The sequence below is a fragment of the Venturia canescens genome, chromosome 7 (genome assembly GCF_019457755.1).
Source record: "Venturia canescens isolate UGA chromosome 7, ASM1945775v1, whole genome shotgun sequence".
Lineage (NCBI taxonomy): Eukaryota > Metazoa > Arthropoda > Insecta > Hymenoptera > Ichneumonidae > Venturia > Venturia canescens.
The window spans coordinates 2996067-3012445 of NC_057427.1; the positions used below are offsets into that span (position 1 = coordinate 2996067).

Sequence of the window (16379 nt, forward strand, 5' to 3'; positions counted from 1 at the left end):
ATATTTCGGCTTTTAGTGCGCTCTCCTTCCCATTATTTGAAAAATGAAATCTGTGGCGTTTGGAAGTAGCGACTTCATGGCCCACCGAACTAGGTTGTAACATTTCGAGTAGAAAATTCCTCAATTTTTCTCTAATGCGCATGAAACTTTGATCGAACGCTCGGAACACCCTTTTCACGAAAAGGCCAACCGAGGACTTGCAAGGGGAGATATTCGTCGACCTAATTTCACCGACGCAGCAGACAGCCCTGCGAACCTTTGTCTTTAGTGCATAAGCGTGTGTGCTGGTTGCTCAAAGTACACGACCCAAAGGACGCGGCTCTACACGAAAGCCTGTTTAATATCCCCGTTCGTGTAGGTGGTCCAATATTTCTTCTGTGAAATATAAACACACTCGACAAATCCAAAGGATCACGAGAGATCGCTCGTACGAGTCCGAACGTTTTTATATTCTTTATCACTTTACTCCATTTCCATATCTCCCCCAGAGGTCAGTCCAACGCCGTTCCATTTATAACCCATTACTAAATTAAGGATGCGACGAGACTGGAATTCCAGAGGTTGCTTGAAACGATGCCTAATTACGGCGTACTGGCTCGCGGGGGGCGAGCATAATGCAATTTTCCATCGGGTTTGCCTTAATGGAGAGAATTCATCAGGAAAAACGTGTCACGCATACTCGTCCAGCACATAATTATCGTAGTGCACAACTCTCTGTAGCTCGTACGATTCTTCAATTAGGTTGCTTCGCAGGTAGATTTTATGACCTTGCTTTAGGTACGGTATGTCAGTGGGTTTGCGAGGATAAAAAAAGCGATATGTTATCTGTGCGTGTCGAGCTCCTTGTCATCCCTCAAGGAAAAAGATAGACCGTAAGATTAGTCCACGGATTCGTTGGAATAAAGGAGGGACTTGGCGTGATGAAAAATTCTGTTTACCGCCATCGCGAGTACATGGGAGATTCAATAAAGTGTCATAGGCACGAGTGAAAAGAGTATCTCGACGAATAGTGGGCGAGTCTCCCCGACTGACGTTGCACTCGTGATTTCACAGTCACGCGATAACTCATTTTGGATTGTCGACGAGCGAGATTCGCCCGTTGTACAGAAAAGGGCTCCGGATCTTGTCCCCCCTCGAAGCATCGCTCGCCACGTCGTAAGGCGGACTTTAACGATGTCGCGGAAGGTTACACGCTTCGTTGAATTTAATGGTTTGACAAGTCCATACGGACCAAAGGTTTACATTATGCTGCCCTTCGTCTATACAAATGTGTCTTTGAAACGTAGCAAGACAAATGGCTCGAAGGAATTATAGTCGTTAGCCATGAGTGTGGCGAGCTTAGGCACGAAATGGCGATGCAACTGGACTGTATCGGTCTTCAGTTAGGAATAACCACTGCGGTTTCCATGCCATAATTCGGAGAATTGCTAAATGCCATAAAGATCAAAGCCAATGTGTGCTGTCTCGTTCCAACGGCGCTCCGATCCCAAGGTATCGAGCAACAGCAGCGAAACGTACTAAATAATCGATGTCATGGCCAATCGATCTGGAGAGCTCACAAACTCACTGTTTTTTGTTTCAAAGTTACAGCCAGGATCATTCCCAAGCTAGTATAGTTTCGTGCAAACAATTTGTCCATCGTCTTGTGCAACTGCGTGTTTAAATGTGCCAACGAATGAGGAAGGAGCATCGATGGTTAGCCGAGGCACGATAACTCGTTGAATTGATCGGACCGGCGTCATTCAAGTATCTCGCACACGCGAGTATTCCATTCCAATTTACACGTCTCCAATCCCATCATCGCTTCCCGTCATACGTTGCAATGATAAATCTCAGTTCCTTCAATACCCAAAGCCGTTTAAGGCCAGGAGCAGAGCCCGGTGGGTCTGAAAGGCCACTTGTTCCTGCTCTCAGTATCTTTTTCCATAAAAAATTCGCGCCTCTGTGATTTAACTGCGCAAATACATCGATATGTCACTTGGAAGTGTACACATCTGTTTCAGCTTACAAACACAGAATGTTGATACTGCGAAACCAAAAACTCTGGGTTTCTGCCACTGAGTAATGCTCGGGCGTGTACATCGAGAAAAACACTTTCGAAATAATATTTGTCGAGTTTCGAGGAGTGTGCATTGCAGGAAACTGGAGAGAAAATTATTCGTCTGAACAGTCCCGTTCACCCAATGCAACCTCCCTTCCAAAAAACGAGGATAAACACTTTTTTTCATCAGCCTGTCGCGCGTTCAGTCACTAACATAGTTAGTGACTACGAACGAGTGCGTAGCGCGGAGGATTGCAAAACGGAATATATACGAAATCACTTGTCATCGACGTATTTGTCGACTGTTTTAAAAGTATATTGCGTAACGACGGAAAGCTTTTTCAAACGCAGATGAGCGCTCGGCCAACTTAGAATCTCCGTTTGTTCCGGTCAAGAGGTTCCCTGTCGACCAATGCTTCGACGGAGCCTCGATGACCAAAGGGCCAATCACTGCCAAATCGTGGCGAGAGTTACCGAGAAGATATCCATTAGGTTTGCTCGGCGTGTGCGGACAGTGGGAAGCTCCTTGTCTCGCGGTGCGATAACGCGAAAAGTAAAAGCACTGAAAGGAAGCACGCTGAAATTCTTGTGGCGTTGTTAATCTCGATACGTCGATCACAAGAGCATCGCGTGGCCTCATTTTTTATTTGCTTCCTCTTCGAGACTTCTTCTTCGCTCCTCGTCGGACTGGCGAGGGCGACTTGGCCTCTTTATTTTATCCTCTCCTCGTTCAGATTCGTATTATATATAACATTAATGAGTAACGTGGTAGTGCGAGCAGCTGAAACCCGACGTCGTGCAGTACTTTTGCTTTCTTCCGGGCGTTTGGCGCGGGCACACACATGCACGCGCGGATGTAGAAGCTTCGCTCGACTCTCGAGCAACGCTGGATGCTGTGTTTATCTGCCCCACACCTCTCTCCGCTTTTTATTGCTACTCTAGCGTGCTCCGTGCGCCTTTTCGTCTCTCAAGCGCTCACTCACTCTCTCTCAATCGTTCAATTTCAAGCTCCGTCTTACTCGCTCGCTCCCCACGGTTCTATTTCAGGCGAGGCGATCCGCGCTTTTAGTGGGCCAGTGGGGAATCGACGGAAAGGAAGACCTAGGGTGCGGCCTTTGCCTAGTCTCTCGTACCACGGCTTTTGCCTGCGCATATGTGAGCCTTACTTATACGAAGCTTCATTCGATACATATTCATTTTTATAGCTCCATCGAATCGCCAACACATTTATTAGCAATCGCTCCAAACTAAACTCATCAAAGTCTATATTTGTATATCGATGGACTCCAACGTTGGATCCAGCCTCAAGGCTTATCGCAGGATTAACGACAACGATGATTAACCGAACGGAGCATTGCGAGGGAACGTAATGCGTTTGCGTCGTTAAAGAACTTGTGGATTCGCTGAGTCGATGCGAATTTGCGTTACAATGTGAAAACAGTGCATCGGTGCTCACTGAATCGAGATCGAGAGCCTCGTAATCGACGGAGGCTCGACAGGATATGCTACTAAAAGTTACCAACGTATCCGGCAACGCTCGTCCATTGAAAAATTCCATCTGTCTCACTTCGCTTTAGGGAGACAGCCAGTGACTCATGAATTTATACTGTCTTCGTTTTCTGCGTGCTTGTAACACCCAACACCAGCGCTGCTTGTGCATTATTTCACATTAATTCGCTACTATGAGATACACGAACGACACAACGCACGATTCGTTTGGATTGTACTCGTTACACGATGAACTTCGCACTCGGCCAGTCAACGATGATATCGAGAACGATGTACTTGGTAAACGATACACTTGTTGTGTCGTGATCGAAATAATCACACGATTATACCGCTCTTTCAATACTTTTTACTATGTTTTTTAGCGTAGAATCGATTTGATCGGGGCATTCTAAATGAGTTGTTAACTCGCATTTTATTTACTTTCATCCATGGATCATTAAACGATCGTCATCCCAGATGATGCTGGAACACGTGTCCTGCTTCTCCCGTGCACGGTCACTGTGACAGTAATCCGGCGGCATCGCCTCCTGCTCTGCCGCTTCATTAAGGTGATCCGTCAGTTGCGCGAGTGCGAGAAAAATAGCATGGTTGGATGGTTTACTCGGACGTCCTTGACTTTTGAATGATTTGATTTTTGATTTTTGATAATGAGAATAGCGTGTAACTCATATTTTCCGTGTTTTTTTCAGTTGTTCTTTCACTTACATTTTTCCTCATCATCCATTCGTATCCCTTTCATATACTCGCACAACTACTAACTCATTTTTTCTTTAAGATGATGGATCAGTCGGTAATCACAACCGTGAGCCGTGAGTGCGAGAGAGATAGCTGCAAATGTTGAAAAGGAAATTTTTCCACATCGTTCGTCTGATCGAAAAAATAAAAATGTCATCGGATTTTTGCGATCGTGCTGCGTACGATAACATTTTTATTATTTTAATCGGACGAACGATGTCAAAGAGTTTCAATTTCAAAAATTCGAGGTGCGATTACCGACTGATCCATCATTTTAAGCGCTCCACTCCTTTTCCTACTGTTTTCTCCAGCGATCTTTCCAATCCTTCTACCTCTGCCTTCCTCATGTCCGCTTTTATTTCGCTGCCCTCGCAAATGTGCGCCAAAGTTTCTTCTTCCCTCTCACATTTTTTACATTTGCTTTCCCTGTACCCTTTCAGCTTTCTCGAGCAATTCGACTCCACGAAATCTTCAAACACAGGAGCGAAAGAACGCAAGAGTTGGATGAAGCTAACAATCGAGTTAAATTTCCAGTTGATTCCAAGAAAATCTCCAAAAATTGTTTCCGCAATATTTGATCGATCGTAGAGTTTTTAAAAGTATCGCCTCAACTCGCCGATTCTCGTTTTTTCGATTGTCAGTTAACTGGGAAAATGTTGAGAAACACGTGAGGCGAGTGGAAAAAACGCAAAGGCGGCGTAGAAGCGATAATTCGATAAGTTCCGCGCGCAGCACGTGGTCGTCGGAGCTCCAACTCATTAGATAATTAGTAAACAGATGGGAGTTGGTGCATGTACTCCGCCTCCTCTGCTTCATTGCTCCATCTTCTTTCCTCGGCGATGGTGAGCGCTCTTTTTATTTCATTTAAAGTGCATACGTCCACGCAGCGCGAAGAAACCGGGCCAGCGCTTGCGACACGATCGTAATAATTTTCAGAAGAATTTAGTATCTCCTTACGGCCCACGACGTTTTTATTCCCATTTTCTTTCTTCCAGCGCAACGCGCGACGAGTGAAACACCCTGAAATTCGGTAAAGACTCAAATTATTAAGAGAAAACGGATTAAACTTTATGCGAGAAACGTGCAAGAATTCGTGCCTCGTCCATTTGATCTACATTCGGAAAATGTCTTTAGTTGTGTATATAATTGGCCAATTGGACGATAGAAATTGAGAACGTGCTCTTAATTACTCACAAACCTCATGACTTCGAACTATTCATAGTTCAAGATCGAATTTACTCGATGCTCACATATTTTATGGATTTTTTTGCAATCCCTCAATCCCCACGTCACGATTTTTCGTCAAGCCTCGATCGCTGCGACTCAACTAAACGAAATACGAACCTTCTCAACTCCGCGTTAGTTCCGTTGATTTTTTTCCGCCCATCATTTTATGCCGGGCTCAAGTCTTTTCGTTCTGAATGAGAAACTTTCGGGGTGGGAGCACCTTAATTTCGTCACGATCACTGAAATATTTTGACACGAAAATAACGTCGCAGATTTAAAAAGAGAAGCGTCAAAACTCGGTCGAAAATTGCGCCTTCGTCCTGATCGAAGTGATCCAATGGTCACTCAGGATTCTGCAGGAAAAAAAAAACACGAAAAACAGGTTTGATTCGCGGTCGTATTAATAATGAGGGTCAGCCGGAATGGTGTGTGAGAAAATTGATGAAAACGAGCCGCAGATCGTTATACCGGAAAAACTCGCGCGTCACTATGAATTCACACAAACTCGAGACAAGGATAATGTTCCAGTAAACTCTCTCTGCTACGCGCTACGCGCGAAACAACAGACCATCAGTCTGCACGGACCGATTCCGTAAACTATAATTCAACGTGTGCGTAATGAGAATGAATAAAAGAAACGAGTATTCGGTGTAGAACAAATGGCTCGATTTCTAGTACAGCATTCGTTCGATCATTTTTCACGAGCGCAGTAAACAAACAGGAACACTAGAGAACGTATGTCCGGTCAGGGAAACATGACAATTATAGAAGCGCTGCAATTTTTGCCGGCTGTCCGAATGAAAGCCCACGAACTGTGTCGATCTAATTTGCTCTAAAAGCGAATAAAGTTAATTCCGCGTCCTCATTTTATTCCCTCGGAAAAAAGGGTGGGGCTCAATACGTCGAATAACTGAATTTTAGAACGGTCGATATTTCGAAATTTTTAAAGTCGTGATATCAGATTGGAGAAAAATAAGTAATTCGAAATTCTTATTCCCGATCGACTATTCAGCAGATTGCGCGTTTAATCAAAAATTTCTTCTTTGAATTCGTATTTACTCGAAAATATATATTTCGAAAGTTTTCGTTTCGAATGCAATTTAAACGGACCATCCGAATGTCAAAATTTCATATTTTCGAATTCAAAATGGAGAGTAATTGTTTTACAGACAGACCAGAATATAGAGTAGGAAAAAATCGAAAGTGAATTTTTCGAGCCTATAAAACTTGGATATGCGGAATAGCGATGGCTCGAAAAGGCGAAAGTCAAAATGGCGATGTTTAAAATTGGAGATCACCGGTCTGAGTAAGTGAGCGAGTGAGACGCGTGTATTTGGAGCTCCGCTGCATTTCTTTATTTTGATCGATCGACTTTCTAACATTTCGCTATTTTGACTGTTCGACTTTTTGGTGTTTCAGTATTTCAACCTCAGTAATATTTGATCTTTCGTTATTATATTTTCAAAATTGTAAATTTTCACAGTATCACTGACCGTAGTAATTTATGAATCGAAAGAGTGATAGTCGAATTTTCGAAAAATCGATATTTTAGTAATCGTCCTATGGGCGATTGTTACATTCTATTTTCGATGTAAACGTGCTTCGAACCTTGCAGTTTCTGCTTTATTTATTTTCGGCATTCAAAGCTCTAGTCGAATCTACCTGTCTCAATATTATCATTCGAAGTTTATAAACTCGAGATTTTAGCTGTTCGAAATTTTAGTCATTCCAACATTTGATCCCCACCCGGAAAAAAGACCTAACCTAAAAGTTTTTTTGGCGCGCAAAAACAGGGAGGACGCTATCGCCCTAATAAGTTTTGTCGAGTTGAGGTTAACGTGACGAGATTCACTGAGATTTGCGAGTAAACAAATAAGCAGTAATTTAACAGAGAATTTTTAAATACGAAAAAACGTCTGGTGAAAGGTTGACACGCCGAAAGAGAGGGACATAATAAAGATCGGAATCGCGTACTTTAACACGCCGTGACGCGTCCAGACTTCGCTGCGAGCAGTGTCACACAACGACATCTATATAAGTACGACAAAAAAAGAACGAAGTGAGAGAGAGAGAGAGAGAGAGAGAGGGAAAGAGTACGGGTCAAGGGGAAGTGACGCGTCGTACATAATGAGAGAAAACCGCGAGCGTGCTCCAACGCCATAACATTGTTTGACAAATATTACATGTACGAGCATATAGGTGAGGGAGGAATTACGAGTCAGATTTGCTATTTAATTTTCTTTTTATTTCCACGGAGCAATCCGGGGCAAAATTAACTTGCGTTGACATTAATCTCTGTAATGAAATACACAGCACTTGTTTTTTCACCTATCTGTTTCGGACGTGCAGTTGAATTTTTTCTTTCCCAATGCCACCGCACGGGCCAATAAATTGAGGGTTATGGCTTCATTGTGATCTCACTCGAATATTCGTTTAATTGAAACGAAAGCCATCAAATCAATGAAAATTAATCACGAATAAACTGTCATCATAAATAATAATGTGTCGTTACGGTTGTAGGTTAAAAAAAAGCAACGGATATCGAAACTACGAGATCGACCAGAGTTCATTAGCTCGCGACGTTAGTATTGTACTTTGATACCGTAATATCGCGATATACTGGATCCATGCTCTGTGTACGTACAGTGTAAAACGGAAAGACTTACGTAACATCGCGGTGAGTGCGTTAGGCTGTAAGAACGAAGGATCCGCACCTACTTTTCTGCAATCTCCGTGCACAATAACCAACCATTTATTCGCACAACTGGCTGAAAAAACTTTTTCATTTATTCGGAAGAATGCTTTCGTGTGTCACAAAAATTTGCGAAGTACTACGTGAAAGCACGTGACCATCAATCGTGTGAAGTAGTCTGTTATTGTTTTTTTTTTTTTTTTTTATCATTTTGTTACTTGAGATGAACCGCTAGAGATGGCGCAATCGGATGTGACGGTTAAACTTTACGAACAAAGGACGCGATGAGAAGAATACTTAAATTTTTTTCCGTAACTCAACCGCAAGACGGTAGTTACATGTTTTGTAGAGAAATCACAAGTAAAGAGAGTAACAGAATAGGGCGAGTCGGTGTCATTGAAGTCGAAACTAATGGGAGACACTTTCGTGGATTGGGAGTAACAAAGATACGTAGATACTTTTCAGCCTTGTTGATAAATCCTGCACGTTTTTTTCTTTCGTTATGGTTGAAAGGAAAAAAGTCTCTCGTGACATCACCACTATATTTTTCCTATTATTCAATTCGTGGGGAGAAGAACACACGTTTCGTTTCTAATTCTAACCTTGTACAATTCCTCAGTATGCAGGGTTTTTATGGGTTAGGGTTAAAACGAGTGGCGCAGTCTCGCATAAGCGACGCGAGACAGAGAAGCACTCGAAACTTCCGGCATTCGGTGATAGATATTTCGTTAAAATAACGGGCAAGAGTTAAGGTAGCTGGTATGATGAATTAGTCAACGGTTCCAGTGTTTTCTTTCAACTTTTATGTGCCCAGGACGGATTTAGTTCGAACTGAAAGCTGATGCAATAGGCTGTCGCCATTATTTTCATCACCGGTTATCATCGCTCGATTTCTGAATTGGTTGGCTTTGAATGTTGAATTCGTTACACATTCTACGTACTCGCTCGTTTATGTTTGAAGAATAGCTCTCGATCCTTATTAGACCATGACGTGATCTGCATCAGATTATACGTATGCAAAGATGGCGACGCGGACAGAGATCGAGAAGGAGAGAAGATGAGACTATTTCGTAGAGTATAGTGCTATCTTTGAGCAAAATATTCCAAACGAACGAGACAGTGGCCAAGTTTTAGGCCGCTCCATCAGAGTTCAGTTCATCGTGTGACGTACGCGCTGCGTACGTATATGTATAGAAAGATCGGAGAAACTTGTGTGTAGCGAGGCAAAAGTTCTTCGGACTTATTTATCGCTGACTGCATCGCGAGGGCGCTGCAGCCCGGACTTCCTTGCTCGCTGGCACTAATCCACCCGCGAGAATAATTCGTTGAAACATTATTTTAAAAACTACCGAACACGCAGTGAGGTTATGGTCAGTAGATTTGTGCTCGTAGTTCCCATGTCACTCACCAGATGGCCGCTCGAGAGCGTCTTCGAACTTTCTATTGAAAACTTATTCAATAAGATGGCGGGGTTAGACGAGTCGAGTTATGAGACAAACGGAACCGGTTCGTTGTCCTTTCAATAGTCAAGCCTCTATTTTGAACCCTGAGACGAGGCAACCCTTGCAAACGAATATTCAACGACTACGGGGGATCGAGGTCGGCAGATGGTGGATCGAATCATCCGGCGGAAAATTGTTCCGCCCGTACGGAGTCGAACCAATAAAAAATAGCGTTTGACGCCTATTTACGAACGTAGTGCAACTCGAACAGGCCGCCCTCGCTAAAAATCAAACGTTATGTCGATTGAGTTATTATTCACTCTGGAATAACGAGCTGGAACGACTATTAGACGCGCACGAAGAGGCATGTACAGCAGACAAGATCGGCATGATTCTCGATAATAGAATAGAATAGTTCAAGATGGAGAAGAAAGAAGCCAGAAAATGTGAAAAAATGCACCTACAGGAATACGCCGAAAGGTCGCGATTGTTCGAACGTCGATCGATAGTAACGAGAACACGATACGCATCTGAGCTACCCGTGCACCTTTTATGGGGGGTTATGACGCGAGGGGTTCTCGCCGGTATCGATAGAAGGGTCTCTTTTCCTATCAACGAGTCTATACATCTTGAATTAAGTGCGCTCTAGGGATTCCAACGGAGTGTAAACGTTTACGAAGATCGACATTGAGAGACGTTTTGTTGAGTGTGTCCACGTGAAAATTGTGTATCGAAACATGACGCGACATAACCTTGAAATGACACAAGTACGACGTAATAGGGAAAAAAAATTTAATGGTGAAATAGAAGGAAAAATAAATTGGAAGGGGAATAAGGGAAAGCAGAGAGGAAAAAGTGTCGAGCCCGAAGGTGGAGACGACGGGAAAAAACACAAGCTCGTCACCGAGCTAAGGCGCATTGCGCGTGTGGATTTATAGGACATATAGAGAATGTGCATAAATGTTAGTGCGTGAATGTAAATGTATATCCGCGTTTAGTGCGCTTAGGGAGCGGGAGAGTCCGGAACGTTTCTTGGCGAGGAGCGGAGGGGTCGTCTCGTCTCCTCTCCCTCGTGCGGTGGGTTCTCGCGCGCTTCACTATTATTCGTAAAGTCAGTCAGAGCCCGAGCGTCCGACGCTATGGACCCCAGACGGCGGTTTACAAATTCGTGAAACAACGCGGCCCGAAGTATAAGCGAAGAGCATTTGCACGCATTCACTTTTATATATCTCATCCCACTTGGTCTTTCCCTTCTTCTTATTCGTTTTCGCACTCGCGCCCTCCTTCGGTTGGGTAACAGTTGGCCACGTTACAACGACGTTAAAATCCAAAGAGGAATACGATCGCACTTGCATCTCTACGCATAAAAATAGATCTTAGTTCGCGCTTAACCTCGCGGGGGGGCGACCACCGAGCTCGAGAGAATTTCGAGGAGAAAACAAGCAAAAATCGTAACCGAATTCTTCCGCTGCATCTTCGGAATTGGATCACCTGGGAAAAAAATTGTCAAACGGGGGCGAGAATTCGACGAGAAAAAAGGAAAATTCGAGCGTGAACGATGACACTTTTAAAATTAGCTCTCTTCGGGCTAGTGGTCGTCTCGTGTCGAGCTCTCGACGATAGATTTCAAGAAATCTTTCGTTGGAACACGATCGACGTGGTGTGGCCATCCGAGGAGGCGCAAACGAAAGCGTACGATCGCAATGAATATATTCCGGAAAACAATCCCATCGCGGGTATCAAAGTGTGGAAGGACAAAATGTTTTTGACGGTGCCGAGATGGAAAGAGGGTGTGCCGGTAACTCTGGGCGTTACGTCGGCGATACCGGTTCGGGGTGTTTACGCGCCAAAGCTCGAGGCTTACCCGAACTGGGACATGCAGACGGTCGGCGATTGTCGCGCGTTTCAATTCGTCCAGAGCATGGAAATCGACCCCAAGGGACGAATGTGGGTTTTGGACTCGGGAAGAACGGAAACTATGACGTTGCAAGCGAAAGCGCGATGCCCACCGCGTCTCGTGATACTCGATCTCGAAAACAAAGGTCAAGTGCTTCGCAGTTACCAATTCCCGCCGCACGTTACACCGCCCGAGTCTTCTTACCTGAACGACATCGTCCTCGATCACGAAGATGGTGGAATGGCTTACATAACCGACACGGCCGAAAACGACCCCGGAATTATAGTGTTTTCATTGAGAAACGGAACTTCCTGGAAGATCCGGGACTCCTCGATGAAGGCGGAGGACGACGCGGTCGGTTTTAAGGTACTCAATGTCCACGTGATACAACCGGTTCACGTGGACGGTATTGCCCTCTCACCGGCAAGCGCTCCCGAACGTCACGTATATTATTCCCCGCTTTCTTCATTCTATCTGTTCTCACTGCCGACTTGGGTTATGAAGACACCAAACCCGAACGTCCACGACTACGTACGCGAATTGGGCAGAAAACAATCGCAAACGGATGGCATGATAATGTCGTCCAGTGGTGTATTGTATTTCGGGTTATTGGCGGACGACGGTATTTCCATGTGGAACACGTCATCGAACACACCGTCCTTCAACAATGGTCAACGTTTGATATCGCGAGATCACGAAAAAATGCAATGGCCCGACACATTCGCCTACGACGAACGCGGCAACTTGTACTGCGTCACGAATTCACTTCAAAATTTCATTGTCGGCCGCGTCAACACGAGTGTACCGAATTATCGAGTTATACGCTTGCGAACGAATCACAAGAGTTATCAGTATTACGACGACTCGACCGCGCCCGAGTTACCGGTCATCGTTGCTGGCGCTGATCGCATTTCGGTCGCAATCGGTACTTGCGTCGCTGTTCTTCTTGCCGTTATTATGAAATAAACGAAACCGAAGCTCGGCTTTTCTGCGCATCTTTTCTCCCATTGGTGTACGACCCTTGCAGAGGGAGCCACGTTATGACAACACGAACTTTTGTTTCCCGTACGCCTCGCCAGGAGGAGCTCCACTCTATGCACGGCAGTCGATTGACTATTTTTTCGAAATAATCGTTTCGATCATTTATTTATTTCTGGTGTACAGTTTTGATTTAATTCAAATACCAAGAGACGGTTGAGCCTTCGTTATAGCACAGTAAATGTTTTGTTTATTGTTAAGAAACGTTTAAAGAATCATATACGAATGTATATTTTGTGTACAAAGTTTAAGTACGATTCGTGACCATTCGCAATGACGGATGGAACTCGCGTTAACTTTCCTACATACGATCCCCCCCCTCTTTTTACCTTTTTTCGACAAACCACGAAACTCTCCGTAGAAATACGTGAAATTAACCCGTAGAAAAAAGACACGGTCAATTATTAAATCTGAATAATTGTAAATTAGCACTTGAAAGCAACAATAAGGCACACGATTGAAATACGAGGGTGCGATATGAATCGTCCCTCGTGATTACATACTCCCGGCACGCAGGTGCTGAAGATTTTCGCTTTATACATGATTCAGTTGCGGCATTTAACACACGATTTTTCCCTCGATCCTCGCACAAGTACAAAGTGCTTTTTCATTACAAAAAAAATTCGTACATAATAGTTTCGACGATGAAATTATAACATATATGCAATGAATGAAATATATTTTTATTTAATCGTATGAAATGACTTGATGGATGATTTTTTTGCTGTCGTTAAAAAATTGGCGAAATGACTGAGTTTCTACTACAATCTATGACCCACGACAATTCGTATGTGAAACTCGTGTTCGTGAAACGTTAGAAGATGAACGAATTGATCAATTGGTTACGGAGCCTCGAACTGGTATTGACACAAAAGGGCATCATAATCGGTATACATATAAATTAACTCGAGGAGGCACGCGCACGCGGTGTTGAGGTTAAGTACTCTAACGCACGCAATTTACGTAATCGATAGAGTCACGCATTATTATCAGCGGAGAAATACTCGGCGAGATTTTCAATATAATGGGGAAACACATTAAAAACATACAAGATACAAAGCGCAACGATTTTTTTCCGAAACAAGAAAATATATTACGTGCAAGAAGCCACTATTTCTCACAATTGTTTACGCCTGTCTCACAAGTCAAGTTACAATACAGCGGAGGGATAACGCGTGTATACGTACACATAGAAATATTCGCGTATTCTTTTCAAGATTTCCCCCACTAATGTGGAAAGAAACGACTCTGGCCCTCTACGTGATCGTTTGTCCTAGTTTTCCAAAGAGTTTACGCACAATGGCCGCGACGAGACGCTGCAGTAGGATCAAAATAAAATCTCTTGCATATGTGAATGACTGTACAGCTCGTTGTTTGTGTTTGCCCACGATCTGTGACAGCAGCCAGCAGTGTGAGAATGAGCGGGAGAGAGAAAGAAAGACGAGTAAATTTAAGTGCGAGAAGAGCACACGGAGGCCCTGAACCGCGAGTCAATGTACGACGCAACCCCCTGAGAAATCGGCAAGCCGACGAGCGCAGATGACAATTTTTTTTTCCCCTACATAAAAAATAAAACGAGAGTAGATATACTCGATCGCACGCGCGATCATCTAGTAGCCTAAATTGAGGAAAAGTGTGTCAAGACAATTATTCTAACTTTTTGGCTTTTTCTCCCCAATAAGTCTCGTGCGTCAGCCTGATATTGATTTGAAATTTGTTTAAAAAAAAATAGTCGCAATGCGATAGCATTTGAAGAAATTTTCAACAAAAACGCCTTCGTACGTGCTTGTGAAAATACGTAATTTTCGACTGACGTGAACAACATGTAACGGCCATCCACCGAAACACTCGTTCCTAGTCGTTGCTCTTTCTAGCTTTTCTCTTCGTCCGTGTTATCTTACGACTCGGTAGTAAAAAAAAAAAAAACAAATGACGGAGCTTTCGCTCAGCGGACTCTAAAAAGTGAGAAACGCCCGTGTTTCGTGTTCGAATTGAATATCACACGTTCGACCAATGATTTACAGTTGAAATAATGATCACTATTATTGTTATGTGGAATGAAGTTTTTTTCCGTGGCATTCTTGAGCGTAGCGTGACTCACATAACCCATCACAGTCCATCTAGAATTAATTTTCTCACTTCGATTACGTATATGTGTATATGGGTGTCGTGGCTCGAGGGATTGAACGCGATGCGTCGATGCTTGAGAAAAAAAACAACAACAAACGAGAAAAAGAATCGTCGAAGCCTTGGATGGACGTAAATCGGAATTTCGTTGTCTCTCTTTCTCTCTCCCAGTTTGTTTGTATCGCGGTGATTTCATCGTTACTTACGTGCAAGGAACACAAAGTGGAACGCAAACATGAGAAAATATTCCCATCGCTTTTGTACACAGATTGGACAGCACTAAAAAAAGATAGACTCACCGGCGTGTGCGTAATTCGGATGTCTCCCGAACTATCGTACGTGCAGCCTTCGCGCTTTCATATACACCAATATATATACGTATAGAAAAGCGTGACCGTCCGATTCCTAGCCTTCGTAACAAAACGTAAGAGCTTTATGAAGCGAAATATAATACTTTTCGAAATCTTTATATACGATCTTCCACATTTTTTCCCGAGAACATTATTACATCTCGGTACACGAAATTGCCTTGAACGTATCCCAGCGCAAATCCAAAGGGTTTGCATTTAGATTTTTCGTGTTCGATAACGAAAAGAGCTAAAATTTAATGGACTTAATATTTTTCGAAGAAAATTCTTATTTTTCACAATAGGCATGTCGAGAGGAACGCTGAAATCCACACTCAAACGTCCTTTCGTAAATGCATAATTGTCTTCTCCGGAAATACATTAGTTCTTCATTAAAAGTGCATTGAGTAAGTCTTCATCTCTCGACGACAGGATACGAAAGTTTATGCTTCGCATTATTATCTCAAGTTCAACAACCTCATCGAAATTCGACAATATTTTTCAATTTTTTTTCTCAATCGAATATCGAACGAGCTACTGCGAGTAAAACGTTTTTGAAATATTTTATTGTATCGCGACTATTATTCTGTGGCAGTAGGAAAAAAAATTGCAATCGTCACATTCGTAACGTAAGGAAATATGTAATTTATATACAGGGCACACCTCGCAAATGAAAGATTACAGTACATTCAAAATTGAAAAAAAAATGGAAACACATAAATAGAGAGAATTAAATTAATATATTTTATATTAAGATAGAATTATGAAGGAACTTTGACAGAGGTCCCATATTATGTTTCATATATAAGTAATAAACTCACGTACTTTATGAGTGTCTATAGGTTATACGCATACATTGATGTATATAAGGCATTCCGACAATTTTTAATTTTTCCGGAATTTCTTTTATGAAATAGCATCCAACGAAAAACTAATTTTTAGATTTTGTGACGTTCGGAATCTTTCTCAGCTTGTATCACTGAAATTAATTGACAAATGTCACTGCCTAACTTTTTAAAATTGCCGCATGGGAAATAAAACTGTTTTTTTTATCAACATGGTTGCCATTTTTTTCCCACAAAATGTTCTCTAGTACGACCAATTTCACGACTTTCGACACTTGTCCGAAGAATGTAGAGCCACTTTGCACGCATTTTTCAATACTGATTTTTTTTACAACAATATTAAAGATTTCAGATCAGACAATTTTGCATGGGAACGTTTCCGAACTTGATAAAATTGCAACTCTTCGGTCAGATAAAAGTCCAAAAGTTGATTCGACTAATGGTTGTTAAAAAAAAATATTCAGGAACATTAAAAATGT

At 42.8% G+C, this 16379-nt stretch overlaps 1 protein-coding gene and 1 long non-coding RNA gene across 2 annotated transcripts; one reads left to right on the forward strand and one right to left on the reverse strand.

The window, feature by feature from the left end:
• Positions 1 to 4451: 4451 nt before the first annotated feature.
• On the reverse strand, positions 4452 to 8403 carry LOC122413133 (uncharacterized). The gene is made up of 3 exons (XR_006261516.1): positions 8179 to 8403; positions 5480 to 5865; positions 4452 to 5305 (listed from the first exon to the last, which is right to left on the reverse strand). It is a non-coding gene; the product is annotated as an uncharacterized lncRNA (long non-coding RNA).
• A 2341-nt stretch (positions 8404 to 10744) lies between these two features.
• Positions 10745 to 13277, forward strand: LOC122413984 (protein yellow-like). The gene has a single exon (XM_043424703.1). It carries the CDS (start codon positions 11205 to 11207, stop codon positions 12507 to 12509), a length of 1305 nt encoding a protein of 434 aa, XP_043280638.1. The 5' UTR covers positions 10745 to 11204; the 3' UTR covers positions 12510 to 13277.
• The last annotated feature ends 3102 nt before the right edge of the window (positions 13278 to 16379 follow it).

Bases quoted from the DNA above. Each gene is read 5' to 3' on its own strand.
- LOC122413984 (XM_043424703.1), top strand. From the start codon at position 11,205: ATGACACTTTTAAAATTAGCTCTCTTCGGGCTAGTGGTCGTCTCGTGT.